The following is a 22740-nucleotide window of genomic DNA, read 5'->3' as shown; positions in this document are numbered from 1 at the left end:
TATATTTAATATATAAACAAAATTTTTCTTAAATATATACATGCATGTGTTTATATATATATATATATATATATATAAAATTAATTTTGACAGCACTAATTAAAATACATGGAGAACGTTAATAAATATCTTTCAATCTCTCCACCCCCCTCTATCTATTTTATATATTGTTTATATATAAAACAATACATAGACTGACTTTTTAAATAACTTTTTTTACAATATATTTTAATATTTATGCTATTTAAATGTTTGTAAAGATTTCACACAAAGTATTTGCTAATATTCATGATTTGTTAATATTTATTTTTTTATATAAAAACAATGTCAGAGATCATTATATATTGACTTTTTCAATAAACATTTAATAATATATATTAATATTTTCCCAAGTTCAATTTTTGTAAATATTTTATATAAATAATACCCAAATATTGGTTAATATTTATTTTTAATTTATAAATAAATAAATAAATACATAAACAAATTATTTAATTTTATTTAAATGTAAAAACAAAGACTTTATAACAGATTGACAAGGCTGTCAGTAGAATTTAGAATTTTGTTCAGCCAAGTGGAAACTTATCGATGCCCAAAACCCAAATATTGGTTAATATTTATTTTTAATTTATAAATAAATAAATAAATACATAAACAAATTATTTAATTTTATTTAAATGTAAAAACAAAGACTTTATAACAGATTGACAAGGCTGTCAGTAGAATTTAGAATTTTGTTCAGCCAAGTGGAAACTTATCGGATGATGCCCAAAATATCAAAATGATTAACGTCATCCTGCCTGACAGATTTTCAATAACTATGGTAAATCATGGTAACAATAAAGATTTCTTGAAGTATGCAAGAATTAATCTGCAAGAATATAAACTAGCAAAAATCACAAACACAATGGTTTTCAAAGGCAGCAAAGCTTTGTGTTGTGTACACAGACGCTTGGATGAGCATTACACTCAGTGCTGCAATCAATGTGATGCATGCGCAGTAGCCAGGTGTCACCAGTGTTCGCCACACTGGGGTGCTCTCCTCTTTAAACAGGGTATGATGGGGATCATAACAAACCTCTAATTCACTGTTGACCCACCTCTATTCATAGTGACAGCAGCTTGTGTCTTAACAAACCCACAGAACAGGCTGAAAATAGACTCACACAGCAAAATAAATGCCCAAGCCTGAGGGGACTAAGTGTATCCATGTCTAATCTGGTTACGTATGCCAGCCGGACACAGCTGCCCGCTGCCAGAGCCTGGCGTGTGAGAAAAGCAGCTCAGTGACAGCTCTGAGGAACTGCTCCCTTCCTGCCAGACTCTCTGGGCTGTGCTCCAAATGGACATCCTACATGAGGTGTGCTACTAAGACATCTGAGGAGACACAAATTAGAGGGTGACACAGGAATGGATTTTCAAACCTCTCCCATCCCACTCCCACAAAAAAAAAATCCCATCCCATCCCAATCCCACGAAAAAACTGGGGGAAAATCCCGTCCCGTCCCAATCCCAGAAGAATGATTCCCATTCCCTCCCACTCCCGTGTTGTGTTTTTTTGGCCGGAATCTGTCAGTTACAGTAAAAATACAGTACAGATCACAGCATGCCCACCTTAGTTGAATAAAAATCCAAAATGTAGTTTTTTGTTATTTTATTGAACTGAAAGCCAGCTTAAACAATGAACAGTGTGCATTGCACACACATAAAATTTCATGTAAATCATCCATGCGAACACACACACGTTTTCTATTTGAATTGGTTCATTTGAAAGTAGACATTTCACTCTCTATATATTTTTCATACACTGAGTTTCGAAGTTTCTCGCTCAAGTTCAGAGACCGAGACGGCAGAAAGCGCATCCTGTTTGCTTGAATTATTTTAGTAACGTTTCATTGCTATTCTGAGTGCACACAAATAAACGTAGAGTCTTTACAGATTCAAAAGATGTATTACTCTTATCTGTATGACCAAAAATTACGGAGTATTTTAAGAGCAAGTGAGCGCACCGGCGCCTCCATCTGTCCTGCAGTGAGCGTGCTACTGTTCAGCTTCCACACTCTGCACGGACACTTGAACAGTGCACATTTCTCTAGGCTAACATTAGATTGAGCAGCCATGTAAAGTTGCTACTACATATATCTTTCAGATGAAAAGCCATATTTGAGGTCGATGAATGACAGGCGAGCGTTTGGATGTCCTGCCCGATGTACTATATTACCACATAGACCAGCCATTAACGATCTGTCCGTCATGGACTGCGTACGTCATTCACTTAAACAGCCACACCAAAGCAAACAGGAGGAGAGCATAAAGAGACAGGGCAACTAGAATGAAGTTCAAAATTAAAATATACAGTTTATTTATATAAAAGGTATATTTGTGTATAAAGTTGGGTATCATAGTGTTATTACGATTCCCGGTCCCGCCCACTCCAGCTGACATTTTTTCCTGTCCCGTCCCAATCACGGAATTAATAGTGATTTTGTTTCCCATCCCGCGGGATTCCCGAAAAAATGTCAGCCTCTAGTGCAAATCCACAACAACTTTATCATATTTATTAGGGATGTAACGATTAAACGCGAGCCGGTTGAAAATCGATTCAAATATGTGACGATTCAAATCGGTTGAGATGCTAAACAAATCGCGATTCATTTAGGTGTAGGAGTTTATATGAATGCATGTCTGAGGGGAACTTACTGTCTTTAATGTACTTTTAAAATTAAACAAACTGCCAGCAGGTGGCGGTAAGTCACTGATTTTTATTACTGAATCATTCATTCAATTGATTCATTCGAACAGCTGATCATTCAGGAATGAATCAAGTGACTGTCTTTATGAATGGGTAATCATGAATCACTGACTCACTAGAACTCACTTTTTCGTTTAAAAAAAAAGTTCATTCATAAACACACTAGCTTTCTATTTTTTTCTATTCTATCTACTTGTTTTTCTTTGTTTGTGTGTGTGTGTGTATAATGTGTGTATGTATGTGTGTGTGTGTATATATATATATATACATATATATATATATATATATATACATACACACCTTGCTACGTGTACTGCGTTAGGCTAACCGAGACTTGTCATTTGCACTTATATATTGTTGCTCTTTTGTTAGTTTTGACTGCTTTTATTGTCCTCATTTGTAAGTCGCTTTGGATAAAAGCGTCTGCTAAATGACTAAATGTAAATGTAAATGTAAATGTGAAAGAGGAAAATGTTTACACACTTCAGCTGGATGTGTCACTGGAAATATAAAAGAAGGTGACTTAAAAATATGAAAGAAGCATAAGTGCTGCATCTTGGCTTGATGCAAAATACACCTGTGGCATCTGAGCTGCGTCTAAATTCATGACTGCCATCATACAGTACTGAATGAAACAATATTGCAGGCAACTTTGGATTGGTTATGACGGCAGCGAATGCATTTCACCCGTGCTACGGGGTTGTTCTTACCTTACACGGAAACGGCAGATTAGATGCAACTTTTTCCATTGCCAAGTTCCTTATGCTCGGCGTGAGAGGGCCCCGACAAGTTGGACAACAGCTGAGCTTTTGCCGACACTGGTTACACACCAGATGCCCAGCCTGGCACTGCAAGATCGGGGGCAGCACGTAGTCGAAACACACCGGACACTCAAATAGCGCTGTCAGTTCGGCTGACTGTCCCGGTAGGGCAGCGACTGGAAGGGCTACAGCGGCCGCGGGGACCGTACCAGAGCCCGCGACAGAGCCGGATACCCCCGCGGCGGCTGCTGCTGCTGCTGCTGCGACGACGGCGGCGGCGGCGGCGGCGGCAGCAGCAGAGGCGGTTGTTCCTCCAGAGCCTCCATGCTTACTTCCTCCTGCTTTACCAGCTCCGAGTCCTCCGGCCGCACCACCTGCAGAGGACGGACGGCTCATGGCGAGGAGTGTAGATCTCTAACGGTGTAAAACCCAAACGAGTTCAAACCAGAGAGCGCCACCGTATACTCCCGACTGAAGACAGACTCGGTTCCGAACAGCCTCCAGTCCCCCGCGGATACAACATGGCCGCCATAGTTTGAGAGCGAGTAACGAGTCTATTGGATGAAGGGGCTTTGATTGACACTCTCCTCAGCCAATCACAGAGCCGCTCTTGACGTTTACGTAAGAGTCGCTGGAATATGTAGTAATTACGTGAGTGGCTGTAGTGAAGTAAACCGCAAACAGTTGCACTGTGGCCCTTCAACACGACCAAGGATGTTTCACCGTTCTATGCAATCAGAGGAGACTGTTGCATTTATAAGCCTCAAACCATTTTTTTTACTAAACAGAATGAGTTATGTGGATTAGGTTTAAATAAAGTTTTTACAGGGCTATTAAGTGGAACGAGACATAAAAGGAACACATGAATAACATTATATTATCATGGTTATATTTAATACCTCTAATAAACCCCCTCTATTCTGGTTCAGTGAATAATTTTTTCACTTCATGCTTGAGATGGACAGAAGAAATGTATGCACAAACAAAATGGATAAACTACATTACAATTAGCTGTTTTCTCACTCTTTTCATACATTCTTAAACTTCATACATTTACATTTTGAAATACACATTAATATATGTACATCTGATGTTATTTGTTCTCTGTAAATAAAAGAATATAAAAGTGTATTGCTTCCACCATGCTCTACCATTTGAGCTACATATACACCTTTGTTAACTTGCTATAAATGTACACTTAACCATTTAACAATTTTAATTTCAGAAACTGTGTAAATCTCATTTGCTGTGTCTAAATCATACATCTATATATTCTCCATACATCATCAGGACTGATCATTGACTATACCATATCAGATGACCAGAAGCATGGACATGCAAGAAGAGTGTCTAAATATTCAATATTTAATATAGTTTTCATAACTGCATTATAGTAGTATTAATATTTAAGTAGTATCAATATTTATTCCTGGAGTAAAAGCACACCGATCTCTCCCTGTCTAACCAGCTCCCTCTGCTGGCATTTCATTGATTTATTTTAAAATTCACTATATATAATTATTATAATTATATAAATTACATTTTATTTATACCTAATAATATTTTCAAATAATGAAGGTATTTATGAAATTATCTGAATAACGGTCCTTGAAAGGCTTTCCTTCTACCCACAAAAAAAAAAAAAAAAAGATTTAAGATTTTTTTAAACAACTAAATTTGTTCTATGTAAATACATGAGATATGTGAGCTTGTGAAACAACAACCAAACACACAATTTATGAATTGATTTTATTTTTTGTACTTCCAAAAATGAACAATAAATGGTAATTGGCTGTTACTGTGTAAGAATCTAAACAAGACAAAACTACTGAAAGGCAAATTCAGTTATCGATTGCTTATTTACAGAATCACTTCCATACTAGTAAGAAACCACAGCAGGTCATAAAGCATCATAGTCATCCTCATCTTCATGCTTCCTCTTAAGAGAGGTTGAGTCACTAGATGAATTCTGTGACACCATATTGGTAGTAATGAGGATGTTCTTGGAGCCAATGAGAGAGGGGTTGATGAGGACATTTTGAACTGTGGGAGTGGTAGGAGTAGCTGTGAAAACAAATTAAATCATTAATTTAATGAGGTTACTGCTATGATTCACCACATGATCTTAAATCTGGCATGTTTTTATTTCTCTAAGCTCAATAGCTTAACTTTTCATCTGCTCACTGATTTGGCACAACATGTTCCATATGGTCCTCAATACAAAAGAAGACCACACAAGAAGAACTACTTATTCTAAGGTAGAAACTTACCTGATTTGACAGAGGTAGCCTGTGAGGAGGGAATCTGAACTGTAAAGCGCTGGCCGGTCAGTGACACAGGCGTCCCCACTTTAGTGCCCACTGTCTGCACTGATGGCGTACCTGCAGTAAATACAATGATGATCCTTTAAACCTTTAGATTTTGCACTTGTTCACCAGGGAGAAAAAAAAAAAAAAAGTAAAACAACTAAATGCTCCTCTTGTAATAATGGAGATTAGTGAATGTATATTGAAAATTGTGTGCATGCAAACTCTTGAAATGCTTGAAATCTTTGAGTATACTTATAACTGACCAAGAGTTGGAGTGCTTGGCCTACTGGACACTGCCCCCACACTTAACCGTGGCACTGTTATCCTGCCCGCAGATGAAGACACCTAAACATTCAAATCAAATCCATATCAGACTGTACATTCTGCCATACATTTTAATTTACAGCTGTTTGTATCCTTTGAAGAACCCGCATTCTCACAGTCTAGAAAAACCTGGATATGGAGATGAGAATACTGAATTTCAAAAGTTTCTATTAGGCTTAATATAGTTAAGTGAAACTAAAACAATAATAATAAAAAAAACTTATTACTTGAAATAAATATTAGCTGAAATTAAAGTTTAACTTGATGTATTAAACAACCACAACTGAAATACAAATACAAAAACTACACAGACATCAGCAAACAAATAAATAAATAAAGTGACAAAACAACTAAAATGTTAACATGAAAATAAATAATATAAAAATCAAATTCAAAATATTAATACACTATAATAGCATCTCAATGATACTAAAATAACACAAGTTTCTATACCACAAAAGGTCAAGGAAATTAATAAAACAACACATGCATATTTCTAAGGAATATACATTTGTTCTGCCAAGCATTATATTTTATCAGGAAGAAACTGTATGTAACATACACACACTGTAGGCTACTAAACAAAATAAAAAATCTATCAACACTTTAAAGACATTAAAGCAGTTTTAAGATATTTAAAAATGTTTGCTGCATTGTTAAAACAATGCTTCTTGTATAAGATTGCGTTTTGAGAGTGAAAAAAACAGGCTAAGTCACGTATAGGCTCACGTCGCATTTTCTATATACGTGTCTGTTCTTTTACTGAACTAAATGTATTTTATCTCTATAAAAAAATCAAAACGATGGTGGGGGTCGGTGCCGCGGTGGGCTAGTGACGTAACCGGTGCTGCGGCTTAACACCGGTATCACCGTCAGCACCGTTTATCGCGGCAAGCCTATTTAAAAGTAGCCCAATTCTGTGGAAAAAACGCGGACTTGGCAACCCTGCATCAAACAAGAGCTACCGGAGTCAGCTTTGACTGATCACAGGTCGAGAATAAGGAGAGATGACTAGTGCGTGTGATTGCGAAATCGAAAGTGAAAGTAAACAGCGCAAACGCTCATTCAAAAGTATTTAAATACACCGCATCCGGAGAGCGGCTAGTTCACGTGCATTTTCTCAGTCGGGAAATTATTTTTCACATGCAGTGCCAGTGATGATGATGCTTCTTACGTCCGTTTCGGAGTCCAAAAACGGACCGAATTTGCATGCCCTGCTGTAAATTTTGACCGGTTGATGAAAACAGGCTTATGTGGATTCTACACATTTAAACAATTCCGTGATAATTTTGGTCACTATAATTGTGATAAGAAATTTTCATACCGTTACATCCCTAATATATATACACATCAACACAATCATGAAATTCACATGAGGGTGGAGGAATTCTAATACAGATTTTGCAACGCGTTCAAGATCATGTGAATTCGCTGTGTTGATCAACAGAAAATTAATTGATTTTAAAAAAAAGTTACTCTATCTGAGCTGTGCTTTACACATAAGATTAATATACTACTACTGACTATAGACCATTTACCTTTTTGCTCACAAAATTAGCAAATGTGACCACACTTTAGCCTGTACATCACAAATGACTGGAAGAGTCATGTGAACTCATTGGTAAAAAGAGTAGGATCCACTTGAGAACCATGCGCTACAGGTACAATAACAGCAGTAATACATCACAAGACCTTGTTATCAGGTATCACTAGGTCATCTAATCCAAATTTTAGATCCAAACTACAAAAACTGTATATTATCACATATTATTTAAAATAATACCTTTTTCTGCAAGGACTTCAGTCTGTAGTTTGGTGCTGTGAGACAGTAGCGGTCTGGTGGAAGACGTGGGCCTGTGTATGGTTTGATCAGTGGCAAAGGAGTTTGGTTCTTCTGCCTTGCAATGTCCAACAGAAACTGAAACCATGGACCAACCACCACTACTAATTATCAGAAGTCACAAATGTGTTATGCATTAAGAAAAACACACAAGTCAACAAGAACAACTTACATCTCGTGGTGGAGGAGATGTGAATGACTGATCCACTCGACACTGTATTGCTAACCTTATATCATCTGCATCCACATTGGACTTCTTGGCATGGGTGGAATATATTTTTGCATCTTCAATAATAGTCGTTACGTATCCTGAAAAAAAGAAAAAAAAAACATCAGACAGTGAATGCTATTGGACGACTTACTAGTACAGAACAGTAACAGATGGAGTTTGTTAAAGCATTTTACAATATGTTAGAGGTTTAAAGTCATCTTGACTTACTGTATGTAAACTCCAGCATTTGATTGATCACTCTGGGCTCGTACTCCGTGATCCCCATGTCCTTAAGAATCTGCATCATAACCTTTGAAGATAATAAAATAAAGTAAAAAAACTGCACAAGGAAAATATCATGCATATTGTAATAGCTGCATCCCTGCATATTTATCAGCAAATATCTTAGCTTAGCTAATATATTTTGTTAAAATCGCACCGCATTAAAAATCTATTACAGTGGACCTGTTAACGTTAGCGTGGTAACGCGTGTGTGCATAAAGAAGAATAAGACGAGTAATATACACAGTCGCTCTTTAAACCTGCTGCTTTATTCGCTATGGTTTAAACACAATAAATATTGCACAACACGGAGATAAAACAGTTTCTAAAGCATTATTTACCTGCGCATCTTTAGGCACTGTTTTCGGAGACGCCATTTTCACATGAGTTCTAATTCTCTTCTTCTTCTTTCCAGTTTAACGGCGGTTGGCATCCAGATTATTGGTGCATTACCGCCCCCTTCTGCTCCGGAGTGTGGATCAGATAATAGGTTATCTATTCCCTTTTCCCACTAAAACTTACACATCACTCACACTGTCCCCTCACATTAATATCCACACACACACATCATACATCAAATCCTGCTTAAAACCCCTGCTTCCCTTAAAAAAGTAATCAATATTCTACTCTGTGCCCTATTTACTGTGCTTAGTAACCCTTGTAATGTGATCTCCTGCACCCCAATCTCCCTTAGTTTATTCTTCATTACCTGCTTCTGTGTTTCATATCTCTTACAAGTCATGATTATGTGCTCAGCTCTGATTCTCCTCCCTTTACTCGGGTCGTGTTTCAAAACGTAGTGCGCTTCTTCTTCTGCTTCTGATGTTTTTTTTGGCGGTTTTGGCAAACCAACTTAAAGGTGCATTACCGCCACCTACTGATCTGGAGTGTGGAGTGAACATAGATTTGGTAGAAACTAGAAAGAAGGATACATATAACAAAAAAAAACAAAAAAAAACGAACGAAAAAACTACCACAATTACAATTTATATTCTTTCCATATTTCCTGTCTTTTTTAGATAATTGAACACTTCTTCTTTAATTCTTGATTGCATTTGTCTATTCCCTAGTAATATCTTGAGTGATACTTTATCATATCCCATCAAACCTAATTTATGATTAAGTTGATTTCTTTCTCTTTCATACGCATCACATTCTAGAAGAATGTGCTTTACTGTTTCTGGATTCCCACATTTATCACATCTTCCATTTTCATGCTTCCCACTTTTGTGTCAAATTTAAAGCTGAATGTCCAATCCTCCTTCTTGTTATAATAACATCTTTCTTCCTACTCCCACATCTTATTCTCTCTTCACCTACACACCCCTGTATCTGGTAAAGATGTCTTCCTTTTATTCCACTATCCCATATCTTTTGCCATATCTTTCTTACTTCAACTGATAATGGTTGTATTTCTTCAATTCATTGTAGTGCTAATATAATTGCTATTAATTCTGTAGTAAATACAGACATATGATCTGATATTCTTTTGGCTATTTTTATTTTAAATGCAGGGGTATATACTGCTGCTGCTGTCCTTCCAGATTCAGGATCTTTCGACCCATCCGTATATATCTGTAACTGTGAATAATATGCTTGATTTATATACAGTTGAACTACTATATTTACGTAGTGAGCTGCCTACCTAGACAGCATTTTGGCAAACTTAGGCGGTGCCGAAGCAGAGCAGCCAATCTGGATGAAGAAACCTTGAGTGGCAGAGACAAGCAGCCAATCACAGAGGGATAATCAAACACTCAGCAAACTGTCACGCGCCAAGTGAATCGAGCAGCCAATCAGCAGCGGCTTAGACACGGGCCCAAAATGTAAGCACGTACCTGTAGTGATAGGATGTCTGAATCATTTCCGCGAATCGTTTCTTTCGAAGAGTTTAATTCAGACCCGATTGAGAGATAGCAAAAACTGCATCAAGTAATTCCGCGGCGTATTACACGCGATAAATTACGTTTCGTTACCAGGCATTTATTGAAATGTAACGTGTCCATGTTCAGTTTCTTATAACCACGTTTCAACTGATAAAAATAAGGTTATGTTGAGACTAAATGTAATTAGCATTTATATTAAACAATATTCAGATTAATTTCCATATTTAACGACATGCTATTTAGAAAATTCCTTTCTCTTTAATGAAGTTGTAAACATATTTCCAGTACGTTTTACTCTTGACACTTCTGCGATTCGCTGGAACCGATTCACACTGATCCGTCAACGAATGTTCAACCAGTTAATTGAAAAGCTTCGACTCAAAAGATTGATTCTTAAACGATTCGTACATCGCTATTTGAGACACAACCACTGGCCATAGTGATGCCACATCCTCCTCTATATAAACAAAAAACACACTAGTTTATTCAAGCTGAAGCTAGCCACACACTACAGTTCCTCGTTGACCGAATACATAACATTTGTCAGCCCATTTACTGTAGATTTTTTCCCCCCATGTAAACTGGGAAACATGGCTTGGAAGTTCTCTAGCTCTGCTGTGTTTAGTGATGTTGAAAGCTAAGCTGCTCTCTCCTGTCGTATTAGGGTGAAAAACGTTCAACATCGCTTAACATTTTATTTTTTTGAACGTGTCCTCAGTTCGATGTGACTTGTGATTCGCTGCTAATGTGTTTACGCGTCAAGTAGTCTTCAATTTTATTATTAATAGCTTTTGTGGCACATCAGTGTGGATTGCTAACTAAACCATTAGCCACCCAGTTACAGTATTTATCTGTCAGTAGAGTCACTCTGGAACTCAAGTCCCGTCAACAGACACACCAAAAGCCTAGGTAAGTGAAAAAATGTGAGAACGCTAGTTAACCTCTAGTGTGTTTCATATGGATAATATTTTATTTGATATACTGAGACTGCGTTATTAGCCAAAGCTAGCTCTGTAGATGTAGTAGTGGCAGAAATCTTATAGACGCAACACTTTAGTGTACTTCTAAAAAGTGTTTTTGTATATACTTCAAAAGAATATACTTGTGTTCTAACTGAACGTAATGCTTTCGAACGCTTAACTACATGTTATTTGCATTTAATGTCATTTTTATTTAAATTTGAATGTCATATATTTAAATATATTTGTAATTATACATTATTTTGTAATATATTGACTTATGTAATATTAAATGGCACACTACAGGTAAAAGTTTAACTTTAAAGTAACTCAAGTACGGTACTTTACATGTGCTTTAAGTATGTCAGTCAACGACATAGTCATGAAAGTATATTCTCTTAAATCACACCTAAGTGGCGTTTTATTTTATTAATATATTACCTGCAAGTACAGCTCTATTTATTTATTTGTTTTGCAATAACAGTGCACAATAAATTCAATTAATCAGACTTCTTTCAGTTTTCCTGGATGATACTGTGTATATCTATCTAGCTGTAATATGCCTTATATAAACATTTATATGCTTATATTTATAGTGTCTTTTTCTACAAACCCGTATAATCATGACTGCCATGCGAGTGGATGCTAAGGTGGTCATGCTTGGCAAGGAGAGTGTGGGTAAAACCAGTCTGGTGGAAAGATACGTACATGGCCGGTTTCTTGTGGGACCATATCAAAATGTAAGTATGTGTTACTTAGCATAGCAGCCTCTAGAAGTAATTAGTCCATTAGAAGTAGGCTAATTGACCATTTTCTGAGATTGTTTGTTCTCATTAAAGATATTTTTGTGTACAATGTAAGTTTGACTGGCTATCAACAATCTCTAATCATGCGCCACATACTATAAACCAGCTCCACAGGTAAAGCCACCTTCCACGGATGTCAATGGCTCTTTGACGATGACCTGATATGTGTTTGTGTGTGTGTATATGTGTTTTTTAATGAATTGTTTTTGTCTGATTAAGACTATAGGGGCTGCGTTTGTTGCGAAAGCCCTCAACGTCGGTGACAAGGTGGTTACCCTGGGAATATGGGTAAGTGTAGTTACTTGGGAATTTATATACGCTGATCAACCACTCATTAGTGACTTCACATGTTTCCTTTGATCTTAGGACACTGCTGGGTCTGAACGCTATGAAGCTATGAGCAGAATCTATTACAGAGGAGCGCGTGCTGCCATTGTCTGCTACGGTATATCCCTCTGTTGCATTTTGACAGAAAGTGGTTGTTTTTTTTTTGTCGTAAAGAAATACAAAGTGCAGCATGTACCAGCTCGGTCTAGCAGTCAGGTGACACTGAGCAAGGAAATAGCTCATGCTTGCTCACTCTGTGTATAAATCACAGTAGTTACAAGTCCTGCTAGGCAGTTCATGTGTTTGATTAAAATAAGTTAATCAGGGGTCCTCTGGGGTCCATGTAAAAAATTAAAGAGGCCAAACAAAAAAAAACATTTTTTTTACTCCGTGTTTTATTTTGTTTTGTTTTATTTTATTTTTTTCAATTCATATGATGTTACGGTTTAATTCTACATGTTAAAGATTGGCCCAAAATTTTACATTTATTTTATTTTATTTGGTTATTTTAATACTATTTTATTATAATTTATTATAATTTATATATATGTTTAGTTTTTCTTAGATATGTAATAATAATAATAAAATCTGGAAACAATTATTTAATTTTGTTGTTATAATATCATACTTAATATTTTTCTCATACACTAAATGTGTGTGTGTTTTTTTTTTAAACACTACCATTCAACAGTTTGAGTATAATAAAACCATTAATAAAAGTATTCATTTCTTAAAAAACTCCAAACTTTTGAACAGTAGTGTACATGGAAAAAATCAGAAGAAAATGAGCTCTTCCACAAGTGAAAAAGTTTGAAAACATCACATTTTCATTCTAAATTTGTGTCTGTTTTTCACAATCACACTTAGACTTGACTGACAGCAGCAGTTTTGGAAGGGCCAGGTTCTGGGTGAAGGAGTTACAGAACTGTGAAGAGGTAAAATAAACCCACGTCTCACAAAAACATGAGAACAACTTCAGCACAACTTTATGGACACATTATTTTATTTTCAGCACTGCAAGATATATTTGTGTGGCACCAAGAGTGACCTCATTGAGGCCGATCGAAGTGTGCGGCAAGTAGACTACCATGATGTTCAAGACTTTGCAGATGGTAAGTGTGAATTTAGCTGCTTTTGTTTTCTACAAAGCATTGCAACAAAACAACATTAACTTTTAACATTTACAGAAATAGGTGCACAACATTTCAAGACCTCCAGCAAAACAGGAAAAAATGTTGGTAAGTGATGCTTCAGTTTATCTGCTCTGTTGAGCACTGTTTTTGTGTAACGTGCAATTAGATACCGAGAAGTTTCACTTCTTTATTTGTTTTTTTGTTTTTTCATACAGATGAGGTGTTTCAGAAAGTGGCTGAAGATTTTAGTAGCTGTGCTTTAGAATTCATGCAAGGTGAGAATTTGCTGCAAAGTGAAACACTTATTTTACACTTTACACCTGGGTCTGTGTGTTTCAGGAACATGGCTTTTCAGGCCCTGTTAACAAATGTAGCACTCACTCTCTCAGTTACTTGTTGCTTCGCATAAGCATGAAAAGTACAAATGTTTGTCATTACAATGACAATAGATGAAGCAAACTGCTTACAAGAACCATCTTTGTGAGGAAACAAAGGTGCACCCTTTAGCATTAGCAGCCCACAACAAATTTCTTGACCTAAACTATGCAGGCTTAATAGTGCCTAAAGCTGCGTTAGTTTGTTTTGCTATTCGGCCCGAATCAGTTTTCTAAAGTGTTTTTGAAAAATCGTATACCCTGCATTTAATAGTTATTTCATAACCGATTTCTGTCCAAAAACAGATGCACACATGTTCATGTGTATTTTTTTTTACAGTATTAATAGGAAATCATAGTATCTGCTCTTTTTGCTTTGATCAATAATGGTACAGAGTATTTATTAATTTCTAAATCTTATTTTGTTTATTGTCCACCTTATTTTTAATGTAAGGGCATATGCAGCCAATTGTAACGTGAATAGGCAAGGCTTCTGGTGTCATCTGCTGTCAGTTATTTTACTTTTATCACAATTATGTTATGCTGATTTATAATGTAAACTGGTATTTGTTGTCGTGTTATTTTAATATATTGTTTTACTCATAAACCCACTGGTTTGCAGCTCAAATAGTTCTACTGTTCGCTGCACTTTATTCTTCTTGTTATTTCCCTATAGCTGCTAATGTATCAGAAGTCTCACACATTCAAAGACAATAGCTTACTTCTGTGTTGCAAAATACAGTGGATAGAAATATTAAGATGATGATGCATCAAATTCTGAATGCATTTAATAATATTAGAAATATAATTGATACAATAATGTGATATTGTTCCTATTTGGATTTATTTCTCTATTTATTTTGGTATTGTATCCTCACAGAAGAGAAGGGGGTGGATCTTGGGCAAAAGAAGGACTCTTATTTTGACAACTGCTGCCATAACTGACCTATCACAGGAAAAACTGCTGTATCATATGGTCTATTTTGGGATGACTGGAGGCTCACCATCTTTTATACTCCTCAAAGCATCAGCTGGAGTTTTTTTTTTTTCGCTCTTTCCTTTTTTCTTTTATGATTTTTTTTTTTTCTGGTGTGCAGTAGAACATGAAGGATTCCACTTTTTCCAGTATTCAAGCAATGAACTCTTTTTCTTTATCAAGAACATGTTTTTTTTTTTTTTTTGGACCTGAGAATGTTGACTGAAGCAAATATTAACAGTGCATGGCAATCCGTTTTACCAAAAAGACAAGACACAAAGCAAGCTTTAGGGACAGATTTCATTGCATGAAGGTGATCGTTGCCAATTTTCACAAACAATGCCTCGAGTGATTTATCACCTTTTATGATTTAAAGTGTCTCCATTTTATAGATCTTTTGAGGATCGTAATGTTTACACCCTTCATTTATCACACTGCACTCATGTATGAACAATTTAGTTTCATATGTCCACACTAAAGTTTCAGTTTTCACAGATCTGAGACCAGTTCAAACATTTTTCTCATAATGATAAAGATTTAGATGTTGATAGAGTGGAAAATTACATAGTAAAAGTAAAAGGCAGTTTCCAATTAATATGTTCTTAAATTGTAATGAAGCTGAACAATTGATGTCAAAATGTCAAAGGCTAATAACCATAGTTACTTGAGGCATTTATAATATCATGATTAATCTGATATGCGGGAGTATCAACTCAGCAACAACAACAACAACAAAAAACTCAACTCGTGTTTGATAATGGAGCCCATAGCTTCCTGTATCCTGTTGTCCATTATTTGCATATCTTTACCGTGTTCCAAAAGCAAGTCAATGTGCAGCATTTGATGAATGTGATGCTAATGTTTACAATGTTATTTTTATTATTATTTAATTTTACTTCAATGCAATTTGGGTAAGGTATTGTAAACTGGGACACTAACTTGTCAGTTGTGAAAATGTTTGTGCATACTTTGTACATACAGACTTAGTTCACTCTGGGTTCATATTGTGCCTGTATTAAATACTGCTCAACAAGGCCTGTAGCTAAAAATATGCTTCTTGTGAAACTTTGTGTCATTCCAGAGATATCCTGATATTGTGCCATTTTCGCTGGTTGTCCTACAGGAAAGAAGGACAATATTATATTACTTTGTTACATTTTACTGTGAAATTACATTAAAAAAAAAAAAAAAAAAACATAAGGATGTGATCTTAAACAGCTGTTGCATATTTTGTTTAAAGGTATCAAAATAGTATAAGCAAAGCAGACCAAGTCATTTAAGACTGAAATGAAATATCAAGCGTGTGTGCAGCATGCTTGAGTAATAACCTAAATTTGTGGATTTTTTTCTACATGTCATATTCATCCTTTGCTGCCTATTCTTGCTTGCCCTCATATCAAAGCTAGTGTTTCTTTTCTTTTTTTTTTTTTCTTTTTTAAGAAAGTAAGGTACTCTCTCACCAAAATAATATTACCATTTAGTGTACTACATCAGAGGACTAGAATTAATTGATTGAATATTTTGAATTTATCTTGAACAAAAATATAATGAAAACATTAATAAAATCTTTAGCCTAGATTGCATAGAAATTCAAGTCAAATTGTTGAATGAAATTATCTGAAATGGAATCAAATTAGAAACTGCACTTTCAGGATCTTTTGCACAAAGAAAATAAAATTAGTTGCAAGATTTTTGCATGAATTTCATGACAATTGCCCCAAATTCTCCATAAAATTACTGTAATGCAGAAATAAAATGATCCTGTCTGGATACAACAACAATTATTATTATTATTTAAGCTTTTATTGTCAGCATATATACAATTAATACTACCATTATGTATACTTACAGTTTACGATATAAATATAATTGTTTTGTGTTACAGTAATGACAAGACAATTGCATGTGGAAATGTGCCTAATTGTCATGCAATTAATGTTGCAATTCAAAACACTTGAATTATCCTGAAAATAGACTTCATTTTCTTTGTACAAAATATAATTTGCTTTTATTTTGGGGTGAAATATCACCCAAACATGTGTTGACAGTTTTTGTGAGATTTACAGTTCTACTCACATTTCATTAATGCAATAAATCTATTTGAAAAGTACCATTTTGATCGCACTATTTACAGAGGTGGTAAAAACAGCAGCAAAGAAGCAACAAGTGTGCACTGTTCTTTATTCTGTACAAAGCACTACAGCACAATTAAAGTCTCGAACAAGGCAACAGATTTTTTCCTCTTTTGCCAGAAATTTGTCTGAAATATACTGAAGTGGAATGACTTTTAGAACAGCATTAAAACTATTAAGTGCAATTATATACATAAATACATTTTAAGAAAAAAATTGAAATGCTGTTCATTATGAAGAACACTTGATCAGTTAGATGGGGGGTGAGGAAAACCAGCAGAGAAATTCCAGGAGTGTAGACATGCAACAAACCACAATCATTTGTCCTATACGTTTAGCTTCACAGAAGATTATTAGGGCTTTAGTTGCCAATTAGTGTTTTACACTATATGGTTACAGTTCAAATTGTATGTTGAACATTTTTTAAGATATCAGCCTTTATGGAAAATTGAACATGAATTCACTAAATGCCAAAGACTTGACTGGGAGTGTTTAATTATCAGGCTTGCAAAGCCTGTCATCTTCTTCCATATAGATTTAATGTATAAAAAATATATACAGCAAGATAGAACAGACTCATCTGACTAGTTCAGTTAAGAGACCTAGTACATAGTTGCACTTTCTCAATGATTAGAGCAAGTTGGGGCAGGACTTCCTGTTTTTTTTTTTTTTTTTAGTTTTGAAACTGCTGGATGCCACAAGTGTTTAAAAAAAACCACACAGTTCACCTTTAAATTCACAGCATAATTTACACCAAAGATATTTTGGGAATATCTGTCTGTTCAGTGGATATGATCAATCAGAACACTTCCTTTGTAGACTGCATCAAGTTCTTCTGGATGTTGTGCCAGTTTGGCAAAGATTAATTCAAAGAGACAATTCTGGGAATTTCCTAAATTATCTCAAATAAATTATAAGCATACTTGTAAATATTCTACTTTTGTCTTAACATATTAGCAGGCAAATTTGGGATTATAATACAAAAGTGCTTCAAAATGATAGTCTTCAAGTTATTTAAACAGTTGGCTAGGATATTTGAATCTTATTAATTACGATCACAATCTACTGCACTCTTAAGTCAAAAGCAAACTTCAGTTTTGATGCAAATGCTTAGCGTACAGCCACAGCCTTTCAAAATGAACTTCATTTGATAGCGTACATGAACACATGTGCACTAGAATTTTTCATTTTTGTCTAACGTCTGTACTATTTCTCTCTAGAAACGCTAAAAACTCTTTGTATAATTTTAAATTAGGGTTGTGTGTATCTTTAATCCCCTGAAGTCTCCTATGCTTCTTTTTTGAAACAATGGTTTAGCCCAATGTTGCCACCAAATAATTAGTAATGTGCAAGTTACAAAAACTGGTCTGCACATGTACAGTGCATGCGTACTGTGCAGATGATGAAATTACGTGATATGCACTGTATGCATATAGCCTTTGCGTAAAAACCAAAGTATACTTTGGGCTTTAATAAATTGCCTGGCCAAAAAAAGTCGCTGTCTGGATTTAAATAAGCAAATACTTAAGATTTTAGGATTTAATTATTATTTGAATGATTAATATGTTTCTGACATGTTATATGTTTGGCAACAATTCTTACCCACAGGACTCTGTGGTGGCCAATCTTTCACAATTTGGGCCCAATGAACCTTGACATCGTCATTCAGGAAAATGGACGTGTACGTCTTTTGACTTGGTTGTTTAAGAAATAAAAAGCTGTGCAGTGCATCAGTTAGGGTTTAAAGAACTGTTGCCAAACCTACAACATGCCAAAAACATATTAAAAACAGCAATAATTACCCAATCATAGACTCTTCAGTATTCCGTAACTTTTTTTTTTGACGAGGAAGTGTATATGAACCACTTACTCAATAGTCAAATTTCCCCTAAGCTTATATTCTGTACCATTCGCTCACAGAGCAAATATACAGCACAAATCCAGTTTTGGTAAATGAGTTTATAGTCATTATTATTTGACTTGAAGAAGGCAATGGAATTTCCAAGGAAAAATATATTCCCTTCCCTAAATACTGTCTCTTCATTCTCTTCATTGTTGCTTTTTTGGGATGTTCAACATATTTCATATTCCCAGATGTAGCAAGAAAAAACGTAGCATTGGCTACAGTCTGATAAAGTCAGTTCTATTTAATCAGTGTTTGAAACCATTTCTCCGAAAAACATTGTCATCTTCGTCTATCTGTGTCCTCTTCATCAAAGGACACAAAGAGGACACAAATCTGTGTCCTCTTCATGTTTTGTGTACCATCTTCAAGTATGCTGTAGTGAAAAGTTGATGTACATCAGATAGCCTCAGAGCATGGCTATAAAGAGGTCTGTTGGGAAATGTAAACCTCGGGTCAGTTTGCTTCCATAGATTAAACCTTCATACTTCGGTTTTCTTCTTTATCCTCAATCGTTCCGAATTATCTTGAGTTACGCTCTTCTCACCATCCCCTTCTAATTGTATCAAACTTTCTTCCTCTTCTGCGTCGTCTTCTCCATAGGAAGAAATTGGTGAATATGCACAGTTTAAAGAGATGTCAATTGGAGGACACCTGAGGGACACCTGAGGGACTGCATCAGGGGGAGAGGAAGCCTGCGGGACAGCCGTAGTGTTTAGGGTTGTGGATTTGGTTTTGGCAGCTCTGATGAAGTTTATAGGGTATGTTGTCTTGAGTTCCGGGGGGTATTCCCGGATCTCGCCAGGCTCCAGGGGCTCGGGGCCGCAGGGGTCATGCTCGCTGCATGACAAGCGGCCATCCAGTTTGGATATAAAAAGCATGCCATCTCGATGTTCGACACAATAGGAGCTAGGGCACATCTCACAGAAGGAAGCTGCTTCCTGTCCACACAAGTCACACTGATGCCAAGGACACTCCCAACGGCCTAAAAACACAAAAAGTTATTCACTGATAATCTTCCCCTCCAGTGAGCTGTTAATTGATGTTGAGCATCATTTTGTCTTCATTTACAGAAAATATTAACTTAAATTTCATCTGTCCTATGATTTCACAACACATAACGCACGATCATGTATGAACTTCATTTATTATATCACTATTGACTTTATGGTCAGTGAGTGGTCCGTGTTTGAGACTACTTCAAGACTGACCTGCAGGTCTCTTTGTGAGATTGAGGCAGTCAGCGTGGTAAACCTTAGGACAGCCCGGCCTCTTACAGGACACAACTTGTCCTCCATCTCCACAACTAAAGCACTCATCTTCCCGCTCCTTGATTACTTCCTGCTGGGATTTACGCTTCAGCTGAGACTTCTTCTTCATCTTACGGCTTTTATCATCTGATGGGGGGTTGTTCTGATAGACACAGAGTTGATGTCTATTCACAATCACTTATCGAAGCAGAAACTATTCTTTAGATACAAAAACGTTGCTGTGAAAAATTACATTACATTAGAATATATGAAATAGAAATTATAGATATTTTTTGCTATAGTGTCCTATAAAGGTTAAATGTTTTATTTTATTATTATTATTATTATATATTTTTTTGCTATAGACAGATTATTGGTTCCCCCTGTGTTTTTTTCTTTTATTAATAATGATAATAATAATGATTAGTGCTGTCAAACGATTAATCGCAATTAATCGCATCCAAAATAAAAGTTTTTGTTTACATAATATATGTACGTGTGCTCTGTTTATTTATTATGTATTCATAAATACACACATTTACAGAGCACTAATAATAATTATGAATGTAAAGTTTTCTAATTATTTTTTAGTATAGATTGATAATTGGTTTTCCCAGTATTTGTTTTTAAATAATAATAATAATAATAATAATAGAAATAATAATTCTGAAATATTTATAATCCCAAGAAAAAAATATTGGTCAAACCAATTAGCAATGACATGATATTATACAATATAAAAGCTAACACCTTGGGATCATCTCCTTACTTTTGGCCTCACTCCCAGGAATCCACTGCAATTAGATGCACCACACTTGCACACCGTCTTCCCATTGCCCAGACACTCAAGGTTATAGTTGAATGTTAACTCAGTGCCTTGGAAGAAAACATGTTTAAATGCAAGGCTGCACTACAATGTTTTCTACATAAAAATGAAATTTGACTTACCAGCAGGGATATCTGTAAGCGCAAAAAGCCCAACACGTGTGTCTCCGTTGACTGTCCATTTTTGAGTCTCACAGTTTGGCTGACAGCTGTGGTTCATAAAACGGGCTTCATTTCCCTTGGGCCCGGCATCAATAATTCGATCCTTCAAGAAACCACAAAACAACATATTATGTTTCCCATAACAGAAATCACAGAAAAACGAAACAAGTGTTGTAGTTTTAAAATCTCACCTTGTCCAATGTAAGCATGTAGAAATTGCCGATATTGTTCTCCTGAGCATGTTTAATCCGGGCACGACATTCTTCCTCGTCAATCACCTCTCCAACATATTCGTTAACAAATCCTCCCTGGGGTTGAGCATTAAAAACAAATAATTTGTTAGAAAGCAGACTGGACAAACTAAAGCTAATTATATCCTCTCTGTAGATATATTTTAAGAGGGAGGAGATGGACTTATTGTAGAAATTGCCTATGTATGGAAAAACTCTGATGCTCAATATAAAAAAAGTCATTTTTTTGGTTTGTTTACTCTAGAACTGAACTGGGTTTTTGTGTGTGTGTGTGATTTAGTGCAAGAGAAGCAACATTTATGATATTGTTATAATATTGTCAGATTTAGCTTAGTAACATGCCAAGCATCAACTGTGAGCATTAAAGGGACATTCAACCCAAAAATAAAAAATGTCCTTATCATTTACTCACCCCCATGCCATCCCAGTTGTATATGACTATCTTTCTTCAGATGAACAAAAAAATGGTCACTTCAAAAAACTCACATTCACAAGTGAACATGGCAGGAATCTATACAAGCAAAACGATGGGTGTGTTTAAGAAAGATACTAATATTTTAAACCTTTTTTAAACTATAAACTATTGCTTCCAGCTAACTGTCATACATGAGCTCAAATGGAGCTTCGTGGAGCTCTCATGAATCTGTGCGTGACAGTTGGCCGGAAGTGATGGTTTATGGTTAAAAAATTCTGGGGGTCCGTGCACTTGCAGAGCACACAAGCCCTTTAAAGTATACTCTTATCAACAGTGAGCGCAGATGGACATGTTTGGCATGTATGCACTAGCTAATGGACCTTTGTTTTGACTGTTTAAAGCACTATCACATGCACTGTTGTTCACGAACACAAAAATCAGCAGACTGTGCTGAAAAATTCACAAAAAAATCAGCAGACTGTGCTGAAAACAGACAAGGGAAGTATGCTTTTGGCTTTTGTTTGTTTGGCGTGCAAGAAACGGGCTTTCACACCCCAGGTAGTTATAGGAACTCAGTTATAGGAACTAGCCACCATGGCAGGCCCCTGAGAAATAGGGCCATTTTCCTGGTTGCATTCGCACCGACAGTAGGAACTCTGAAGTGACGTAAGCCGACCAAGAGCGGCGTCATTTAGGCACAGTATTCAACAATGTCAACAACTGGAGGATGGAGAAGTGCCTTTACTTCGGCATGGGTCCATTGCTGTTTTCCATGTTTGTGGAGTTAGTTAATGGAGTAAGTATGTGTAAACTGTGTGTAAACTTACGTCTCTGGTAGGGCTGTCAAAATGGCTAAAAAAAC

General features: G+C 35.9%; 4 protein-coding genes across 5 annotated transcripts in view; 1 reads left to right on the top strand and 3 right to left on the bottom strand.

The window, feature by feature from the left end:
* Window positions 1–4410, bottom strand: part of LOC107732330 (E3 ubiquitin-protein ligase Siah2) — a 30966-nt gene extending 26556 nt beyond the window's left edge. Inside the window, exons 1-2 of one of the 2 annotated variants that reach the window (XM_016543619.1) lie at window positions 3808–4409; window positions 3463–3765 (exon numbers count right to left, since the gene is read on the bottom strand). In XM_016543619.1, coding sequence (XP_016399105.1) covers window positions 3463–3765; window positions 3808–3909 — 405 coding nt within the window. In that variant the 5' untranslated portion in view covers window positions 3910–4409. Of the gene's footprint in view, window positions 1–3462 lie in introns of both variants that reach the window. The other variant, XM_016543618.1, reaches the window with a different exon arrangement.
* An 869-nt stretch (window positions 4411–5279) lies between these two features.
* On the bottom strand, window positions 5280–8920 carry LOC107732314 (transcription initiation factor TFIID subunit 9-like). The gene is made up of 7 exons (XM_016543599.1): window positions 8821–8920; window positions 8426–8507; window positions 8159–8295; window positions 7930–8064; window positions 6086–6167; window positions 5784–5894; window positions 5280–5577 (listed from the first exon to the last, which is right to left on the bottom strand). The coding sequence occupies exons 1-7, from the start codon at window positions 8854–8856 to the stop codon at window positions 5414–5416; spliced, it is 747 nt and encodes a 248-aa protein (XP_016399085.1). The 5' UTR covers window positions 8857–8920; the 3' UTR covers window positions 5280–5413.
* A 1862-nt stretch (window positions 8921–10782) lies between these two features.
* Window positions 10783–15166, top strand: LOC107732326 (ras-related protein Rab-24-like). The gene is made up of 9 exons (XM_016543609.1): window positions 10783–11274; window positions 11921–12064; window positions 12350–12418; window positions 12497–12575; window positions 13325–13392; window positions 13470–13569; window positions 13645–13695; window positions 13806–13865; window positions 14845–15166. The coding sequence occupies exons 2-9, from the start codon at window positions 11948–11950 to the stop codon at window positions 14907–14909; spliced, it is 609 nt and encodes a 202-aa protein (XP_016399095.1). The 5' UTR covers window positions 10783–11274; window positions 11921–11947; the 3' UTR covers window positions 14910–15166.
* Window positions 15167–19331: 4165 nt separating this feature from the next.
* Window positions 19332–22740, bottom strand: part of LOC107732327 (histone-lysine N-methyltransferase, H3 lysine-36 and H4 lysine-20 specific-like) — a 21853-nt gene continuing 18444 nt past the window's right edge. Inside the window, exons 20-24 of the mRNA XM_016543610.1 lie at window positions 21404–21520; window positions 21174–21315; window positions 20995–21101; window positions 20187–20388; window positions 19332–19960 (exon numbers count right to left, since the gene is read on the bottom strand). Of these exons, the coding sequence (XP_016399096.1) occupies window positions 19458–19960; window positions 20187–20388; window positions 20995–21101; window positions 21174–21315; window positions 21404–21520 (1071 nt within the window). The 3' untranslated portion in view covers window positions 19332–19457. The remainder of the gene's footprint in view (window positions 19961–20186; window positions 20389–20994; window positions 21102–21173; window positions 21316–21403; window positions 21521–22740) is intronic.

Source organism: Sinocyclocheilus rhinocerous, unplaced genomic scaffold (genome assembly GCF_001515625.1).
Source record: "Sinocyclocheilus rhinocerous isolate Xijiao unplaced genomic scaffold, SAMN03320098_v1.1 scaffold249, whole genome shotgun sequence".
Classification (NCBI taxonomy): domain Eukaryota; kingdom Metazoa; phylum Chordata; class Actinopteri; order Cypriniformes; family Cyprinidae; genus Sinocyclocheilus; species Sinocyclocheilus rhinocerous.
Note: the sequence above shows the minus strand (reverse complement) of the source record. Positions and strands in the feature narration are given on the sequence as shown.